Source organism: Carassius carassius, chromosome 29, assembly GCF_963082965.1.
Source record: "Carassius carassius chromosome 29, fCarCar2.1, whole genome shotgun sequence".
Lineage (NCBI taxonomy): Eukaryota > Metazoa > Chordata > Actinopteri > Cypriniformes > Cyprinidae > Carassius > Carassius carassius.
This window is the reverse complement of record NC_081783.1, coordinates 22,755,840-22,775,615: the sequence shown is the minus strand read 5'-3', so window position 1 is coordinate 22,775,615 and position 19,776 is coordinate 22,755,840. Positions and strand designations below refer to the sequence as shown.

The window sequence follows — 19,776 nt, the reverse complement described above, 5'->3', positions numbered from 1 at the left end:
GAGAGTGATAATGGAGAATAATTGGAGGGAATTAGGGGTTCAGGAATTAACTTTAATAGGATTGATGAGCATAGGTGACAGAGCACAGGTTAGAATATTGTTAACTTTCTTAAGGGAAAATATTTATTTTTTATTTTTTATATATGTGGAAACTAGATTGTAAGCCTATTGTCTGATTCACACTCCGGAGCATAAAGTGGCGGTAATGCACCAAAAGCTGGTTGAAAACAAAGAAGAAGAAGAAGAAGAAGAAGACTTCAACTTCCGGTCGACCCAGGCCGGTCTCTCCTCCTCACACCACACCGGCGCTAAAGCCGCGGCCTCGGGTTTCTGGATGATCCAGACTGGATCATGCGGGAGTTGAGTCGGTGTTTTAGTCTGGGTTTCCTGCTGTATAGTGCAGTAAAACAGCGGAGGAGAGATCAGATGAACAACTGGAGGCCCAGTGAGAGTCGGATCTGCAAAAGTAAAGCCTACGGCAGTGTTTAAGCGATATTTTTATTTTATTTTTATTATAGTTTTATTTTACTTCACATGTGAGTAAAAGCCATAGAGTTAATAACTGTTTCTCAGGATACAAACAATTGTTTTTAGCGCAGTGGGCACTTGGTGGCGTAGAGAGCCGATTCCTCCGTTGAGACTGATTCAAATCTCAACATGTTTCCAATCCTCAATGCTGTCATTTGTATCCAATGTTACAGATTTAAGTCTTTTGATTACAAACAGAAATCACCCCCTTTACAGAATAACACAAAACTTCGGTATTGCGTGATGCAGGACAATTGTGATTAGGCAATCGTGAAAAGCGATGAGAAAAGTTACGGTTATCACATGGCATTGCATTGAAAAATATACGTGTATAATGTGATTTGTATTATTTCTATTCTCGAGCCGTTGAACTTTCAAGCCGCTCATGTATTTATCATTTCCATTTAAACATAACTCTTCTTTTCTCGATTGAGTTGTCAATCCTAGTGAAAATATATTAAGATATGAGATAATATATTCAAGAGAGGCATGAACAATCAGGCGTGATTTGTGGCGTTCGAGCGAGTCGTCCTGATTCAGACCGGATGAGTCGAGCGTAGATTGAATCGTTTGTCATTTAACTGCAGTATGGCGGAGGACAAGGTGAGAGACTGTCTGTCTGTCTTTAATGAATTAGCTAACAGATGAAAACAAACCCGGGTATGCCATGTGTATTTAAGTGCTATTCATACATGCATCTGTTTGTTAATTATCGCTGTTGTGAAGGTTTATTCGAGTTATGCAAAGTCACCGTGTGTTTCTGAACTCGCATTTGACAGCTCTCGTAGAAAACCAAACATTAGACAAACGAACTCATGAACCGGTCTAAAGGCGCTTGGGCATTGAGTTCAACAGATCTCTGTTGTTCATCTGTCAGTGTTGTGTCTTGTTGGTTTAGCTCAGTGGTCTTTGTTTCAGGATCCGGCGACTCGACTGAAGGATCTGGTTGAGCTCAAAGAGCATCTGGAGGAGATCCAGAGGAAGGTGGAGGATGAGGTTCAGGCGGGAATTCCTCAGGTACTACAGAACCACGACTATTACTATTACCTATTACTAAAGAACACATACAGGTGCATCTCAATCAATTAGGATGTCGTGGAAAAGTTAATTTATTTCAGTAATTCAACTCGAATTGTGAAACTCGTATATTAAATAAATGTAATCCACACAGACTGAAGTAGTTTAAGTCTTTGGTTCTTTTAATTTTGGGATGATTTTGGCTCACATTTAACAAAAACCCACCAATTCACTAACTCAACAAATTAGAATATGGTGACATGCCAATCAGCTAATCAACTCAAACACCTGCAAAGGTTTCCTGAGCCTTCAAAATGGTCTCTCAGTTTGGTTCACTAGGCTAAACAATCATGGGGAATATATGTTTTATTAATGTTTATTCCAGTTTCAGTTTTATTTATTAGCTTTATAAATTATTATTTGTTATCAGTATGTAGTAAATGAAAATGAAAAATGTTGCCTTGCCTAAAATAGGTCATTTTTCAGTAAAAGTTTAAGTAACAAATGTTTTTTCAGCGTTTTAGTTAACTTTTATAATCCTAATTATGACAACAAAATTAAATACTTATAACATCATATCTAAAGATGAACTTATTTCCCACAAATATTTTATTTTAGAAAAATATTTAAAAAAAAAGCAAAATTATGATGATAACTTTGTGAATAATAAAATGAATAAGTTAGCCAAATTTATCAAGGACCCCCTTGCCATCCCCAGCCCCCTTATGAAAACTCCTGTCTTACTGATTACGAGTAAAAATAAACAGAGGTTGTATTTTATATACATTAAGATTGACAGCTGAATGCCTGCATTCCTCCCAACAGCTGAAACGGTCTCTTCTGTTCTGTTTGTGTCTGTCCTGAAAGGGTGGCTCACTATTAGCATCTCCTTTCCTGAAAGGATTCCTGGCCGGGTGTGTGATTTCCAGACTGCGTTCCTCAGGCTTCCTGGGAGTGGCTTTGGGGACCTTGACAGGAATCTACGCCGCTCAGAAATACGAGGTGCCCAACATCGAGACAAGCGTCCGAGACTTCCTCAGCTCTCTGAAGAAAGGGCCGAGTAATTAACAGCTCGTTAGCAACCCGATTCACACTGAAGAGGAAAACATGCATTGCTTTTGTGTCATTCAGCCTCACATCAGAGCGCCTTCCCTGTTGAATGAGATAAAACTGTGGTCTGAGATCTATATGTGACTATAGATTTTCATTGTTTTTTTTTTTTTCATTTTTCTTGAATATGTGTGTTTTGTTTCACAGTTAAATTACAGTAGTAGTTTTCATTTAGTTGTAGTAATTTTTTAATTAGAATTTCACAGCTGTACTGTAAAATGAATACTCACTGTATTATAATATTTGTTTAATATCACTAATTTTACTTTCCTTGAATTCTTATTTTTTTTATTTTACAGTGAAATTACAAGTGATTTTTTTTATTTAAACATTTTTTTTATTTAGTAGTATGATAAAATTTTGCTGCTATTATTTTATAATCATGTGGATATATAATCACAAAATCTTTGGCCAAATTGTGCAGCCTTACACACTAACACTGCAGACTCAGCTCAAGCATCATGCCTGTTTTGTTTAACACTGCACCGTTGAAGAATTCCATCTGTCCCGGTGCTTTGTTTCAGTCTGCTGTAGAACTTCCTCTACTTCCAGCATGATTGTGATTGATAATGTCGGTTCATCTGAAGCAGAAGCTCCTCTCAGAAGATGCTGGCTTTGTCTCCTGCTTCTCCTGGTCCTTATTTACGGTTCCCACGCTCCTCTCATCTCCCTCACCAAAGTTGATGGCCGCGTTCCCTTCAGCCCGTCGTCATGTGTGCTTCTGATCGAGTTCATCAAGCTCGTGCTTTCCTTCGCGGCTCTGCTGGCATCTGGAAATCTGTCCGGCCTCAGAATATCAGCGTGGATGGTGGTGCCGTACGCCATTCCTGCACTTCTCTACGCTTTCAACAACAACCTAGTGGTGTTCATGCAAGCCTACATGGATCCCAGCTCCTTCCAAGTGCTCAGTAACCTAAAAATCGCATCCACTGCGCTCCTATACACGGCCTGCTTGGGGAAGCGGTTGCGACTGGGGCAGTGGCTCGCTCTGGGGATGCTCGTGGCTGCCGGTGTGTGTCACAGCTACTCCAGTTTGGATTGGGAAGCGTCAGGCGAATCCGCCGCCAGGCTCCAAATCACTTCCTGGGGTTTGCTGTTGGTGCTTGTCTACTGTTTCATCTCAGGACTGGCCGCCGTTTACACCGAGCGGGTGCTGAAAACCCAGCGTCTGCCTCTGAGTCTCCAGAACTTGTTCTTGTACGTCTTCGGCGTGGGGATCAATCTGGCGTCTCATCTCTCTGGCGGCGGGCAGCAGGGGTTTTTCGAGGGTTTCTCTGCCCTCGTTTGGCTCATTATCGCGGGACAGGCTGCTAACGGGCTCCTTATGTCTGTCATCATGAAACACGGAACGGGAATCACGCGGCTGTTCGTCATCTCCTCTTCTATGCTGGTGAATGGAGTGTTGTCATGGGGGATTCTGGGAATACAGCTCACACCTTACTTCCTGTTTCCAGTGGTGCTGATTGGATGGGCCGTGTACCTGTATTACAGGTAGATCGGACGGCACTGAAGATTACTTTATTGCTTTTTTTATTCCTCTTTATAAGCAGTGAAGCGTAGCGTCTCTGATGTTCGTTTTCTCAACGTGCTTGTGTCCTCATCTCTGTCTTATGCCTTTGTCCTCTTTCTAGAAGTGTGTCTTACTGCGAAGGACCATCATCTCATCAAAACTGAGTGTTTTTCATATGCAGTACTTTATTTACTAAATAAATGTTGAATCCATGTTTATGCAAATAAATATAATGGATCATTTTCAGTGGTCTGGTCAAGTGTTTTTTATAATGAGGTGTTTAGTATTATACGGAAAAAATGTTGTCTTTGATAAGTGCTTTATTTATATGCTATTAGTATTTTGTTTTGTTTTTACATTTTCCTTTTAGTTGAAGTTGTAGTCATTTTTGATTGTGTTTTTGGCATTTTTATAATTTTGGTTTTCTGTTTATGTTTCTGTTTAGCTTTATTTTTATTTCTGTATTTGTAATTTTACTTTAACAAACTATTTTATTTCAATTGCAATATTTCTTATTTCTATTATTATATTTTATCACCAGTTTATTTTAATGAACAAATAGTTTTAATATTAGTTAACAGCAACAACACTGTCTCTGATGTGTTTTGTGACTATTGAGGTTAATCACCTACAAACATATCTTTAGATAAAATATTCTGAAAAGTCTAATTAAAAAGGAAAACAAGTTTTAAATGACAGATATCGTTTTTATTTGTATATTTTATTAAGCATAAACTCACTTTATTTTGTCATATGAGTCCAATTTTAGAAATTGAAAATTATACAACATCTGAAAGGTGGATAAATAAGCTTTCCTTTGAAGTTATGACAATATTTAAATATTGAGAAAATCACCTTTAAAGTTGTCCAAATGAAGTTCTTAGCAATGTAAATTAATAATAATAAATTAAGTTTTGATACTGTAGGAAATTTACAAAATATCTTAATTGAACATGATCTTTACTTAATATCCTAATGAGTTTTGACATCAAAAAATACATCCCACGGATGGAAATTAGCCTTTGGCTATAATCCGGCATTTTTACATGCATGTACTCCATGTTATGTTCATTAAAATGCACTGTCCCAATTAAATAAACATAATTTTAAAAATATACCACAGTGACTTGAGACTGGTTTTGTGCACCAGGGTCACATATGTTTAATTTATATCTCAAGTAAACGCATTGGGATTAAAATGTTTAGATATTCTTATTGGGAAACGAAACAAACACACTGTGGAATATACCAATTTTGCACTGTATGCAACATTTAATGTCATGCCTTTGGTTTAAGACCTTTTTGGCCCTCAAATTCTGAAAGGGTGAATCAAGACTTTTTGATTTCCCGTACACTGGAAGGTTTTCCTGCACTTTTTCATTGTTAGTGTGGAGAGAAAAACAGCTTGATGAATGCAATGCAATAGAAATACATTCCTGATTGTTTTCACACATTCATCCTGGTAATCAAACACCTGTCACCGATGCTCTCCATGGACATTAAGAGGAGCTGCAGGTGTTGTGAGGACAGATGAAGTCCGTCCTGAATGGCATCTAAGAGCAGATTCCTGTACCTTCTCTCAGACATCTGCCTCTGTTCCTCCAGAATACATACAGACACAACCAGCACAAAAAGAAAATTCATTCAGACCACTAGATGACCGTATAACCCAGACAGCAAGCAATTTCGGCCCCGCCTTCTGAATGAAAGAGCCAATCACTAATCGCCAAAGTCAGCGCGTCACTGCAGTTGCTCTTAAGACTGCGCATGCGCACTGGCTGATCTAGCCTGAGAAATAAGCTTTTAATAACACGATTTGAGTAAAATAAACAACATTTATGACATATTATTTTGGCGATTTCAAATTTAATCATAAGCTTAGTGAACAGTTTTGGAGGATTGGATTTTTCTCGATTCAAATATTTATAAGTAGCCTATAATACTACCCTAATTACTTAAGAGCACAGTGTAATTTTCAAACTCTGTTATGAATACCTTGTTCAGTGCATGGATCGAGAGCGCAAACTTTGTTTGTTAGTTTATTTTAGGAAGACCCTTAGTGTCGAGTTGCTCCTACCATCTGATGTTTATTACCGATGTTTCAAATGAATTTATTAATGATAGCCTTTACATTAATGTACAAAAAGTGATTTATGTAATTTAGAGAATGTCTTCCTTTTGAATTGTTACATAAAAATTTTCTATGTGGAGCTTTAGGGGGCCCTGCGGCAAACGTTATTTCAGTTAAACATTATATTTTTTTTTTACATATTTAATAGCTCTATATGCAATTATTTTTAAATATTACACCTGATATTTTCTAACAAACAACAACAACAAAAATAAATTAGGCTTAAACCGAGGCACCACCCTTTGAGTATTTCACATAGCTATTGAGCTTTATTTGCACTGAATCTGAACCATTCCATTTAAGTCTCATGATTGCTCTTTCCATTTCTTCCTCTACAGCTGAACATGCACTTGCTGGGTCCAACAGTAAGATGGCAGTAGCCTACTACACTAGAGAGCCACAGTGAAGAAAGAACAACTTTATAGTTCGCAATAATAATACACAACATTATGGATGAGAAATATGAGCCATGTCCCATTCAAGAGATTGTTCAGGATGCATGCAATCTTTTGGGAAAATAACTTCCATATAGTGTGCTTATAAGGCACTGTGAGCACATTGTTACGGAGCTGAGATATGGAAAACCACAGTCCTGTTAGGTACAGTTGAGATAAATCAATATGCCAGTATGCATCAAGTACTGTAAATGAATAATCATACTCATACATTTCTCAAAAATGCAAATCGCTGGACTACAGGGCTGTTTATGGTAAAATATTTTGAAATAATTTATTAGACTTAAGGTCACAAAAGTAGCAACTTTTTACAGAGTGAATTAATCTAGATCATTTCTGTGTATACTAATAGGTGTGAGATGCAGTGGTGACTGTGCTGCAGGGCTTGGCATTGGAGCCATTGCTTATTACATTTTTTATTTTTATTTTTTTTTTGGAAATGAAAGGGATTTCTGGAAAAATGCCAATTAGATTTCAGTTCTTACGAGTGAAAATGCCATTACAGAGCTCTCAGTTAAATTCTTACTAAAAAAAAAATTCTAGTAAAATGAAATTCTTGTGATTTATCTTTTCAAAATAAAAGCTCCATAAGCGTGAATTAATAGCCTTCTCAGTGTGTCAGAATGAACATATATATTACATATATGTTTTTTATCAGGCTCCTATGTTTATGTTCAGTTATTTTACTTAAATGCCAATGAAAAGAACATATTAAAGTGAAATTACTGAACTGAAGATCAGTGTGTGCTTGTGTTCACTTTCACCTGTGTGTGTTTAAATGTGTTGCATTCAGGGTTATATAACTATATTGTATATACACTATGGACAAAAGTATTGGAACACCCCCTTATTAAAGACCAGGTTTGACTACTTTAGTCATTTCCATCAGTACAAATCTTAATGTTTAAGCTTGTCATTATAATATATGGAATAGTGTGTTTCTAATTTTATAGCAAGAATTTGGACAGGACCAATACTTTTTGCTATATAGATTTTACATTTTTATTATATTATCATTTTTATTTTATATTTTCATTTCAGTTAAAGTTTTGGTCTTTTTTTTACTTCTTATTTTTTATTACTTAAATAATGTCTATACAGATTTTATTGTGTGTGTGTGTGTGTGTGTGTGTGTATGTCTGTGTGCTTATAAAAAATGTATTAAGCTAAATAGGAATATTTGTGTAGAAATCTTATTTGTTATTAAAACATTGTTTCAGTTTTATACATTTCTATAGTTTATAGTCTGTAATTTTATGTACATTTAGTCATTTCATTTTTAGAATATGTAGTTATGTTTATCTAAAAATGTCTATTTAAATTTGTCTATTTAACTGAAATAAAAACAATAGAAATCTACAAATGTAAAAAATATATATATTTTAAAATTTGAATAAAAAACTAAAATTTGAATGACAAAATACACAACAAAATGACAAACATTAACTCAAATTAAAATTAAAATATAAAATGAAAAGTAATGAAATATGTGTGTTTTAAAAAAAGTTAAAATAATAAAAACTGTTTCAAGTATAAAATAAAAACTATAGTTCTGCGTTGATGGGAAAATATCACTGCTTGCATCTAATCATCATCTGCTCGGTCCTATAAATAAAACCTGTGGTCAGATTATTCTGAACCTCTTCCTGTGAGATACATTTCCCCGTTTGACCTCATAAAACACTTTCATATTCAGTTGCCTGATCTTCAGTAAGTCAGAATGTTTTTGGTTAAGTTACCTTGAAATAAAAAAGGAAGTGATGCTGAACATTTATCTGTTTTGAAAAAGATAAGGAAGATTGAGATCATTGAGATAAAAAAAGGCAGATTAAGATATCTGACTATTAAAACATACACATCTGAAAGCAGGACTATTTTGTAGTGAACTAGATATTATTAATTTAGTGAAAATGATCTGAAAGAAGAAGTGCATGAGTCAGACGGGGACGTGAGCTATATTTCTCAGAATATTTACATCTCTACGTGCAGTCGTTCTGCTCTATTGCAATTTATTATGCAGAACAAAACGGTTTCCAGTCATGTTCAGTGCAATCTGAATAGCACTTGTATACAATTTTCCTGTTTTATTTCAATGTTTGCATTATTTTTTTAGTATTAGTCTCATACAGTAGTATATAAATAATACTAAAATAACACTGCAAGCTGCATAACACTTCAGTGCAGATTTACTCTTCATTTTTTCTGCATCTCACACAAAAAACAAACTTAAGAAATTTGGTTAAAAAATAAGAATAATTGAAAGGTGAAACAAATTATCTAAAATTTCAATGATGATTAGAAAGGTTGCATTACTAACTGAAATAAGGAAGTCAATTAATTAAAAAGAAGCTTAATGGAAATAAACACTTTTGTTTAGCTTTTATTTTTTATATTTATCTTATCCGTTTCTTGATTGAATAAAAATAACTATGAAATGAAACAAATATATGTTAAAAGTGAAGCTAATTTAAGCTCATTTTGAATACATTTTGAATCAAACTATAAAATAAATGGTTTCTTAAAAATCAGACTATTTGCAACTTAATACACGGGTCAACATTCTATTTTTATGATGATGTTTTGAATCATATTTATTGCAATATGAATAGCTCTTATCATTTCAGTAGTATTTTGTGCCTTATTTTATTGGCACTTCAACACGTTGATCTTTAACGTGTCTACACGATAAACGTAATATTCTAATTTCATATTCATATCAAAACACACAGAGATCATTCAGATAGAATTGAAAACATTCCAGTTTATTAAATAAATTTTTTTTTTTTTTTGCTGATTTTTATGGATAGTGTCAATAATTTTTAAATAAAACAATGACAATATTTGGAAACAGCATGTTTATTTAAAGTCATAAGCACTGTAATATTCATGCTGTGAGTTCAAATTAAAACAAAGGAATGGTGTCACACAGAGGACTTACTGGAGATATTATTAGAATAAGGGTTAGACCAGCACTAATAACTAATATGCTACGTATGTTTATTTATTCTGAACACAGATCAGAAGAAGAGATCTTCAGTATTATTGCTGAAGATAATACATATTATTTTGTATTATCTATGACATATTATTTTGGCGATTTCAAATTTAATCATAAGCTTAGTGAACAGTTTTGGAGGATTGGATTTTTCTCGATTCAAATATTTATAAGTAGCCTATAATACTACCCTAATTACTTAAGAGCACAGTGTAATTTTCAAACTCTGTTATGAATACCTTGTTCAGTGCATGGATCGAGAGCGCAAACTTTGTTTGTTAGTTTATTTTAGGAAGACCCTTAGTGTCGAGTTGCTCCTACCATCTGATGTTTATTACCGATGTTTCAAATGAATTTATTAATGATAGCCTTTACATTAATGTACAAAAAGTGATTTATGTAATTTAGAGAATGTCTTCCTTTTGAATTGTTACATAAAAATTTTCTATGTGGAGCTTTAGGGGGCCCTGCGGCAAACGTTATTTCAGTTAAACATTATATTTTTTTTTTACATATTTAATAGCTCTATATGCAATTATTTTTAAATATTACACCTGATATTTTCTAACAAACAACAACAACAAAAATAAATTAGGCTTAAACCGAGGCACCACCCTTTGAGTATTTCACATAGCTATTGAGCTTTATTTGCACTGAATCTGAACCATTCCATTTAAGTCTCATGATTGCTCTTTCCATTTCTTCCTCTACAGCTGAACATGCACTTGCTGGGTCCAACAGTAAGATGGCAGTAGCCTACTACACTAGAGAGCCACAGTGAAGAAAGAACAACTTTATAGTTCGCAATAATAATACACAACATTATGGATGAGAAATATGAGCCATGTCCCATTCAAGAGATTGTTCAGGATGCATGCAATCTTTTGGGAAAATAACTTCCATATAGTGTGCTTATAAGGCACTGTGAGCACATTGTTACGGAGCTGAGATATGGAAAACCACAGTCCTGTTAGGTACAGTTGAGATAAATCAATATGCCAGTATGCATCAAGTACTGTAAATGAATAATCATACTCATACATTTCTCAAAAATGCAAATCGCTGGACTACAGGGCTGTTTATGGTAAAATATTTTGAAATAATTTATTAGACTTAAGGTCACAAAAGTAGCAACTTTTTACAGAGTGAATTAATCTAGATCATTTCTGTGTATACTAATAGGTGTGAGATGCAGTGGTGACTGTGCTGCAGGGCTTGGCATTGGAGCCATTGCTTATTACATTTTTTATTTTTATTTTTTTTTTGGAAATGAAAGGGATTTCTGGAAAAATGCCAATTAGATTTCAGTTCTTACGAGTGAAAATGCCATTACAGAGCTCTCAGTTAAATTCTTACTAAAAAAAAAATTCTAGTAAAATGAAATTCTTGTGATTTATCTTTTCAAAATAAAAGCTCCATAAGCGTGAATTAATAGCCTTCTCAGTGTGTCAGAATGAACATATATATTACATATATGTTTTTTATCAGGCTCCTATGTTTATGTTCAGTTATTTTACTTAAATGCCAATGAAAAGAACATATTAAAGTGAAATTACTGAACTGAAGATCAGTGTGTGCTTGTGTTCACTTTCACCTGTGTGTGTTTAAATGTGTTGCATTCAGGGTTATATAACTATATTGTATATACACTATGGACAAAAGTATTGGAACACCCCCTTATTAAAGACCAGGTTTGACTACTTTAGTCATTTCCATCAGTACAAATCTTAATGTTTAAGCTTGTCATTATAATATATGGAATAGTGTGTTTCTAATTTTATAGCAAGAATTTGGACAGGACCAATACTTTTTGCTATATAGATTTTACATTTTTATTATATTATCATTTTTATTTTATATTTTCATTTCAGTTAAAGTTTTGGTCTTTTTTTTACTTCTTATTTTTTATTACTTAAATAATGTCTATACAGATTTTATTGTGTGTGTGTGTGTGTGTGTGTGTGTGTATGTCTGTGTGCTTATAAAAAATGTATTAAGCTAAATAGGAATATTTGTGTAGAAATCTTATTTGTTATTAAAACATTGTTTCAGTTTTATACATTTCTATAGTTTATAGTCTGTAATTTTATGTACATTTAGTCATTTCATTTTTAGAATATGTAGTTATGTTTATCTAAAAATGTCTATTTAAATTTGTCTATTTAACTGAAATAAAAACAATAGAAATCTACAAATGTAAAAAATATATATATTTTAAAATTTGAATAAAAAACTAAAATTTGAATGACAAAATACACAACAAAATGACAAACATTAACTCAAATTAAAATTAAAATATAAAATGAAAAGTAATGAAATATGTGTGTTTTAAAAAAAGTTAAAATAATAAAAACTGTTTCAAGTATAAAATAAAAACTATAGTTCTGCGTTGATGGGAAAATATCACTGCTTGCATCTAATCATCATCTGCTCGGTCCTATAAATAAAACCTGTGGTCAGATTATTCTGAACCTCTTCCTGTGAGATACATTTCCCCGTTTGACCTCATAAAACACTTTCATATTCAGTTGCCTGATCTTCAGTAAGTCAGAATGTTTTTGGTTAAGTTACCTTGAAATAAAAAAGGAAGTGATGCTGAACATTTATCTGTTTTGAAAAAGATAAGGAAGATTGAGATCATTGAGATAAAAAAAGGCAGATTAAGATATCTGACTATTAAAACATACACATCTGAAAGCAGGACTATTTTGTAGTGAACTAGATATTATTAATTTAGTGAAAATGATCTGAAAGAAGAAGTGCATGAGTCAGACGGGGACGTGAGCTATATTTCTCAGAATATTTACATCTCTACGTGCAGTCGTTCTGCTCTATTGCAATTTATTATGCAGAACAAAACGGTTTCCAGTCATGTTCAGTGCAATCTGAATAGCACTTGTATACAATTTTCCTGTTTTATTTCAATGTTTGCATTATTTTTTTAGTATTAGTCTCATACAGTAGTATATAAATAATACTAAAATAACACTGCAAGCTGCATAACACTTCAGTGCAGATTTACTCTTCATTTTTTCTGCATCTCACACAAAAAACAAACTTAAGAAATTTGGTTAAAAAATAAGAATAATTGAAAGGTGAAACAAATTATCTAAAATTTCAATGATGATTAGAAAGGTTGCATTACTAACTGAAATAAGGAAGTCAATTAATTAAAAAGAAGCTTAATGGAAATAAACACTTTTGTTTAGCTTTTATTTTTTATATTTATCTTATCCGTTTCTTGATTGAATAAAAATAACTATGAAATGAAACAAATATATGTTAAAAGTGAAGCTAATTTAAGCTCATTTTGAATACATTTTGAATCAAACTATAAAATAAATGGTTTCTTAAAAATCAGACTATTTGCAACTTAATACACGGGTCAACATTCTATTTTTATGATGATGTTTTGAATCATATTTATTGCAATATGAATAGCTCTTATCATTTCAGTAGTATTTTGTGCCTTATTTTATTGGCACTTCAACACGTTGATCTTTAACGTGTCTACACGATAAACGTAATATTCTAATTTCATATTCATATCAAAACACACAGAGATCATTCAGATAGAATTGAAAACATTCCAGTTTATTAAATAAATTTTTTTTTTTTTTTGCTGATTTTTATGGATAGTGTCAATAATTTTTAAATAAAACAATGACAATATTTGGAAACAGCATGTTTATTTAAAGTCATAAGCACTGTAATATTCATGCTGTGAGTTCAAATTAAAACAAAGGAATGGTGTCACACAGAGGACTTACTGGAGATATTATTAGAATAAGGGTTAGACCAGCACTAATAACTAATATGCTACGTATGTTTATTTATTCTGAACACAGATCAGAAGAAGAGATCTTCAGTAGGAAGGTTATTGGGTTATTCCCATTTAATATAATCCATATGGACTGATTGATCGCCAGGAGCTGAAACGAATGACAGGATAAGGACTGGAGTTATTCTCTTTATTTCTGGAAGAGATGATTCACTCTGGAGAAACAGAGAGACAAACACAAACATCAGAACACGATTTTAACGAAGATGATCAGAATGAATAAAGTATACTATGTACAAAAAATCTAATATCACTTTATTAGTACATTAAACCACGTTAAGCGTTTTAGAATGTCCCGAAGAATCTATAATCGACTGTAAATGATACTCACCGAGAAGCTCTGCATCTGTGATTATCCATCAGCAGAGAAATGCATGAAACAAACACAGAGAAAGATGTCAATACTTCTTTATTATACAAGTTATTAACCTTAATAATGCATTTCTAGTTGTTTGATCATAGTATGTATTTTTACTGTATGTGCTGCTTCTGCACTCATTTTTTTTCTAATTGAATTCAACTTCTTCATTACAAATTATAATAGCGGCTTGTGTTACTGAGTGTAACCTAAAAGTAAAACTACTAAAAAACATTTTTGGGAATTAAAAATTGCTGGAAAAAAGATAATATAAATATTAGATTTGAAACGTAAAACTAAAACTAAAACTTAAACGAAAAGTTAGAAAAAAGCAGCCAGTGTTGATGAGGTATGCAACAACTGTCGAAAATCTATTTAATCTTGTCAATGGATTATTTATTTGATGTAAATATTGAATGGAAAAACTTTAAAAATGTTGCCTTTGTAATTAACTGAAATCAAGTTTAAGTACTAAAATTAAAACAAATAAAATAAGAATATATTAAAGATAATATATATAACAAATACCAAAAGTAATAAAAGAACATTGTGAAATTAATTAAACTTTAATTAAAATTAAAAATGAATAAAATGCTAATTCAAAATATTAATAAATACTATAGTAGTATATAAATATTTTTTAAGTTTTAGGCACAAAAAAAAAAAAAACGCTGAATGGGAGATAAAAACTTGAATGACCCTAATGGTTTTTAAATGTTGCTTTGGCAAGTAACTACAATAAGTTGAAGTACTAAAATGTAAATAAATAAAATGGTAAATTAAAGGTAAATATAATTATAAAAATAATAAACATAACAACAACAAAATAATCAAATGAAAGCTAATCCAAAATATGAATAATTATGTATATGAATAATGGTAAACACTAATTGTAAAATAACAGTTTGAGTGAGAGGACTGGGGGTAAAACCAGTACTGATTACCAGGGCCCCAAGGAAGAGAGGGCCCTTGAAAAGTGTGCCCATTAGGACTGCCTATGCATAGGGCCCGGGATCACAGCGCCCCTGGTGAGAGCACATGTAAATTCATTGATTGTGAAGTCCGCTGGCACCTTAGCTGCACTGGGGGAGTGGGCCTCCACGAATGCGTGTGTCTGGGATCTCGTTGCCGTCTTTATCCACACACCAGCAGTATCCGGTGCTGTGCCAGCACTGCCTGGGCAGATAGTTACCCTGCTCATCACACTGAGGCTTGAAGAACCCAGGTTTCACCTCCTTCTGAGACTCCAGCTGACACTTACCCTGAACCTCGACAGCTGCAGGAGACACGAGCGCGTGTGTGTTACACAGAGATCTGAACAGATCTGTGTGTGTGTGTGTGTGTGTGTGTGTGAGTGTGTGTGTCTCACCTGATTCAGGAGAGCTCTTCACCTCCTCGTCCACATCCATCAGCAGTGGCTGGCTCCTCATCGGCAGCTGCATCTGCTTCGGCATCAGTCTGGAAGCTTTTCACAGAATGCGGAGATTCAGACCACGTGACATATTCAGACTGTTTATAGTTTAAACATAGTGCATAGTTTGTTAGAGTTACTCATATTTTACATTTTTATATTTATTTCTATTCTATAATAATACAGTGTATTTATATATTATATATGTATTTACAAATTAATTATATTTGGCTTATTATTATTTATATTTAGTTCTGTAATATAGTTTGTGTGTGTTTGTGTATAGACACACTTTAAATGATATCTTCAGTTTTTATTTTAGTTCAAGTTTATAGATTTTGTCATAAATGTTTAATTTTTATTAGTTTTCTTTAATTCAGTAGCTTTTATTTTTATTTCAGTTTTTTGTACTTATTTTATTTCAGCTAAATATTTGTAAAAGTTTTTCATTCAAAATTTCAATTTAAATGTTTTGTTGAATTTCATATTTATTTCAATTACCCATTATATATATATATATATATATATATATATATATATATATATATATATATATATATATATATATGTATAGTTTTAATTATATTAACAACACTGGCTGCTAATATAATTCATAATGAAAAACTTTAATTAAATAAAAAAAAGAAAAAAAGCAATAAAACAAAACAACTATTACATGAAAAACTTAAATGACCCTAATTATCAAAATAACCAAATTAATAAACTTAAAAGCTTATTCAAAATATGAAGAAATATGTTTATAAATAATATTAAATACTAATCCTAAAATAATATCTAAATAACTAATAATAATTAACATTTATTTCAATTACCAATTTTTTTACCAAGACTGGCTGATGATATCATTTGCACTGAAAAACTTTATTATTTATTTTTTATTATATATGAGTTGGTGATTTTACCATCCTGTCCACTGCCCTCTCTCTGGTTTGTGAAAATTGGTCGCAGTTTCTAAAAAGAAAAAAAAAAAAAAAGATTGAGATATTCAAAACTAAAACCAATCATGCAGGCGTATGGATGAGGATTAGTATTAGCTGTTTAATCTCACAGTGAGAGGAACGCTGCTCTTCTTGCTGGAGGTCTGGTCAGAGGACTCGTCAGGGAAGCCCTTCAGGAGAGGCAGGCTGTTCATGGGAAGATGCATGGCCTTTGGAGGAGCACCTGGGACACCAAACACAGACCAACCATAAGAACAGGATTCATTTAGCTCTTCAACTATATGATGCAAGGAGAACTCAATCTATAGTTCCTGAATAATATGCATGAATAATTTGGTGAAATGACTTGTGTTACTGTAAATGAGTAGTGCGTGAAGTTTAGTTTGTGTAATTCATTGGGCTGTGTTGCTCACCGGACATCTTTCTGGTGAGCTCTGCCTTCAGCTTCTCCTGGCCAGTGGTCAGAGCACTGATGTGTTCCTTCTGACCCCAGACAAGGTATGCGGTGAGCGCCTGTCCCGCCAGCAGCAGACAGGCCAGAACCGTCAGTCCGGCCACCTTCAGTGCCTTTCTATTGGCGCCCCTGCAGGAGACGGCACAGAACAAACACCTCAGACCTTCTGCTCTTCAGGGGCATTTCTCATGTTTGTTTGTGTGGGTGTTGATTGTTTTGAAACAAATGGTCATCTATCTAGCACAGAAACTGTAATTCCCCTCAAAATGAAAAGTTCCAGTGATTCACGATGTGCCTGTTTTGAAACGTTTGAGATGCAAGGGATTTTTTTGTAGGTGAATTTCTGTTCAACTGATTTAAAAAGAGAATTCCATACTTCCTCATTTGTAAGCTGCGTGGATAAAAGCATCTTCTATATGAATAAATGAAACTGTAAATGTAATGGTTTCATTTTTTAAATGATGTTGGCTGGTTTGGGTTTTTAGGAGAACTGAGAATAAAAAATAAATAAATAAATCAAATAAAAACAATGCAGGGTTATAAGTAGGTTAGTTCTAATGAACTAAAATGAAAACTAAAACAATAATTAAAAAAAAAATTACTTAAAATAGAAGTCAACAAATATAATATTTTATTCCAATATGTCAAGATATTTGTATTAATTTTGTTAACATGATGTAGGCTACTAAAACTGAAACTGAAAATAACAGTTATTCATAACAATGTATACATATTTTTTAAATAAAAATAACAAAACAGCATAGGATAATACTAAAACGTTAGAATGAAAACTGAAAATATTAACAGTTATTAACAATTGCATTAAAAAATATCTTGATGTTTGTCAGTAACTCACTTATATGTAAGTCTATTTGATTGTAACGTACTGAAATCTAAATAACTAATAACTGAATATATTCAAATCATTAAGTAGGATATTTATTAAAAAATCTTCCTTGTCGCTGTATTACATAAAAACATCCAATCAATAACATCATCTCGTCTGACGTCACCAGTCGCTAGGTAGAGTGATTTCCTTCTTTTCAGTTTTTCATTGGAATTTGACACGAAATAAGCTACTGTACTGTACTGGAACAGTTACATGATTATGATCCTGATTATTCAAGATCATTAACGATGTTTTAATTCGCACAAAACTGTATTTGAACAGACTACCAAAAGAGAGTTTTGCATGCAAAAACGCAGGATCATTAACGATGTTTTAATTCGCACAAAACTGTATTTGAACAGACTACCAAAAGAGAGTTTTGCATGCAAAAACGGAAAAATAAAAGTTCTGCAGAATAGTTCAAAGCATGAATTCTTTAACATTTATGCTATATTATAATTACCACCATGCACTACTGTAATGTATTAATATATGCAGTCATAATAATTTTAATTTTTTATTTATTATTATTATTATTATTATTATGTCCCAAAAACTTTACCTTCCGCGGTTCACGAGGGTCTCCTGGCTTGGCACGCGCTGAAGCAGCGCCTCGTCTTGATGCTCGTCCATCACTGTCTCTGTGTGTTTATGTCTCTAACACTAAATGGAACTCTCTGTAACTCTCCAAAGGTTTTATGCGCCTCTAGAAGCCGCTTTTCAGGACGGAAAGTCCCAGATGTGAATCTGAACCTGATTTTGGTTCTCTTCACATCTCAAATGTGATTGGCTGTCGAGAATAGCGTCATTAGTTGATGGAGAGAAGAATACTTCAACCTGAATGTAAATATGAGAACTAAAAGTGAAAAGAAACATCCCCATTCCTCAATGATCAAATACAGAATAAATCCGTATTTCAGAGACGGATTTGACCCACATAAGGTTATTCTTTCCAATAACTCTTATTAATAGTCAATTAAATCATTGTAGAGGTATGTTTAGAAAATATGCAAACATATTTGTAAAATATACGAATCAATCTGACATTTCTAATACTTCTATTGATATCTTGCATTTCTAAATGTACATTAATGTTAAGTACATAATGAGTATTATGAGTGATGTTTAATAAGACAGCAGTCTTTACACTGCTAAAAAAAATGCTAAAGTGGCATTATTTTGAAATAAAATAATAAAGGTGATGAAATGTGAGGGAATTAGTGCAAGCTCTGCCAGGATACAACTGATCCATGCATCCAGTTTCTCTGATTGGAGAACAAACCAGTTGACTTTTTTTTTTTTTTTTTTTTTTTTTTAAGAAAATGTTTTGGTTTTTCCTGAAAGGCAGAACTGAGAAACCAAGAATCCTTTCCAAATGTCAAATGTGAAGTGAAATCATAGGCTACATGATCTCTGATTTATGGCTTGCTTTATGGCCTAAAGTTGCTTCACTAAATTACAAATAAATCTTAATCATGACAAACTATATCGTTGGAAAGATCTAAGACTCCTAAATAGATATTTGACCAATGTTTTTTTTTTTTGTTTTTTTTTTTTTGCTATACATTATGCAGGAAAAGTAATAGATTAATTTATGAAAAGGGTGTACCTGAAAAAATCTATCATAACAGGAGTTCTGACATTTGTCAAAAAAAGTCTTTGTTGCCTTTTCCCCCATCATGCTTTAGAAATCATCAAAAATGATATATCAATCAAAAGCTTAAACTCTCAAAATTCATCCTGTGAAAACCGTTTTAAAATTGGACATTGCATTACCATGAAAATGGTACATCAAAATCATATTACAAAATGTTTTCGTTCATGAATTATGACAATTTAAGTTTGAATTGTGCACTTTCATGGCTGTTCAGAAATGGAAATGACAGATAAAGGGCTACTGCACAAGACTAACCACAGCAGGGTTGGGTTCTTGTAAAACAGATCTAAATAACATCTCTAAATCAGTAAAAATAAGGAACAATGTACTGTATGATTACAAGGGAGTTTTACAGGTGTTTTACCTGTATTTTGAATTTTACACCACATTGCATTGTGTTTTAGGGTTAACAGAAATGTCCATAAATGTTTGTTTTGTTTTTGCTTTGCTTTGTTTTTACA

The 19,776-nt window shown here is 32.8% G+C and overlaps 3 protein-coding genes and 1 long non-coding RNA gene across 4 annotated transcripts; 2 read left to right on the top strand and 2 right to left on the bottom strand.

Annotated features, from left to right (window-relative positions):
* The first annotated feature begins 587 nt into the window (after positions 1–587).
* On the top strand, positions 588–2,817 carry LOC132109911 (SLC35A4 upstream open reading frame protein-like). Its single transcript, XM_059516363.1, has 3 exons — positions 588–1,131; positions 1,447–1,545; positions 2,413–2,817. Exons 1-3 carry the CDS (start codon positions 1,117–1,119, stop codon positions 2,611–2,613), a joined length of 315 nt encoding a protein of 104 aa, XP_059372346.1. The 5' UTR covers positions 588–1,116; the 3' UTR covers positions 2,614–2,817.
* A 138-nt stretch (positions 2,818–2,955) lies between these two features.
* Positions 2,956–4,411, top strand: slc35a4 (solute carrier family 35 member A4). The gene has a single exon (XM_059516362.1). The coding sequence runs from the start codon at positions 3,209–3,211 to the stop codon at positions 4,148–4,150; it is 942 nt and encodes a 313-aa protein (XP_059372345.1). The 5' UTR covers positions 2,956–3,208; the 3' UTR covers positions 4,151–4,411.
* Positions 4,412–13,558: 9,147 nt separating this feature from the next.
* LOC132110198 (uncharacterized) lies at positions 13,559–14,608 on the bottom strand. The gene is made up of 2 exons (XR_009424611.1): positions 13,919–14,608; positions 13,559–13,742 (listed from the first exon to the last, which is right to left on the bottom strand). It is a non-coding gene; the product is annotated as an uncharacterized LOC132110198 (long non-coding RNA).
* Positions 14,609–14,988: 380 nt separating this feature from the next.
* Positions 14,989–18,376, bottom strand: LOC132109916 (H-2 class II histocompatibility antigen gamma chain-like). Its single transcript, XM_059516368.1, has 6 exons — positions 18,221–18,376; positions 16,729–16,898; positions 16,426–16,538; positions 16,280–16,328; positions 15,315–15,410; positions 14,989–15,221 (listed from the first exon to the last, which is right to left on the bottom strand). Exons 1-6 carry the CDS (start codon positions 18,289–18,291, stop codon positions 15,019–15,021), a joined length of 702 nt encoding a protein of 233 aa, XP_059372351.1. The 5' UTR covers positions 18,292–18,376; the 3' UTR covers positions 14,989–15,018.
* Between the last annotated feature and the right edge of the window lie 1,400 nt (positions 18,377–19,776).

Bases quoted from the DNA above. Each gene is read 5' to 3' on its own strand.
- LOC132109911 (XM_059516363.1), top strand. The intron at 1,546-2,412 runs GTACTACAGAAC...CTGTCCTGAAAG, and splicing joins TTCAGGCGGGAATTCCTCAG to GGTGGCTCACTATTAGCATC.
- slc35a4 (XM_059516362.1), top strand. From the start codon at position 3,209: ATGATTGTGATTGATAATGTCGGTTCATCTGAAGCAGAAGCTCCTCTC.
- LOC132109916 (XM_059516368.1), bottom strand. From the start codon at position 18,291: ATGGACGAGCATCAAGACGAGGCGCTGCTTCAGCGCGTGCCAAGCCAG. The intron at 16,329-16,425 runs GTGAGATTAAAC...TTTTCTTTTTAG, and splicing joins AGAGCAGCGTTCCTCTCACT to AAACTGCGACCAATTTTCAC. The intron at 15,411-16,279 runs GTAAAATCACCA...TTCTGTGAAAAG, and splicing joins AGAGGGCAGTGGACAGGATG to CTTCCAGACTGATGCCGAAG.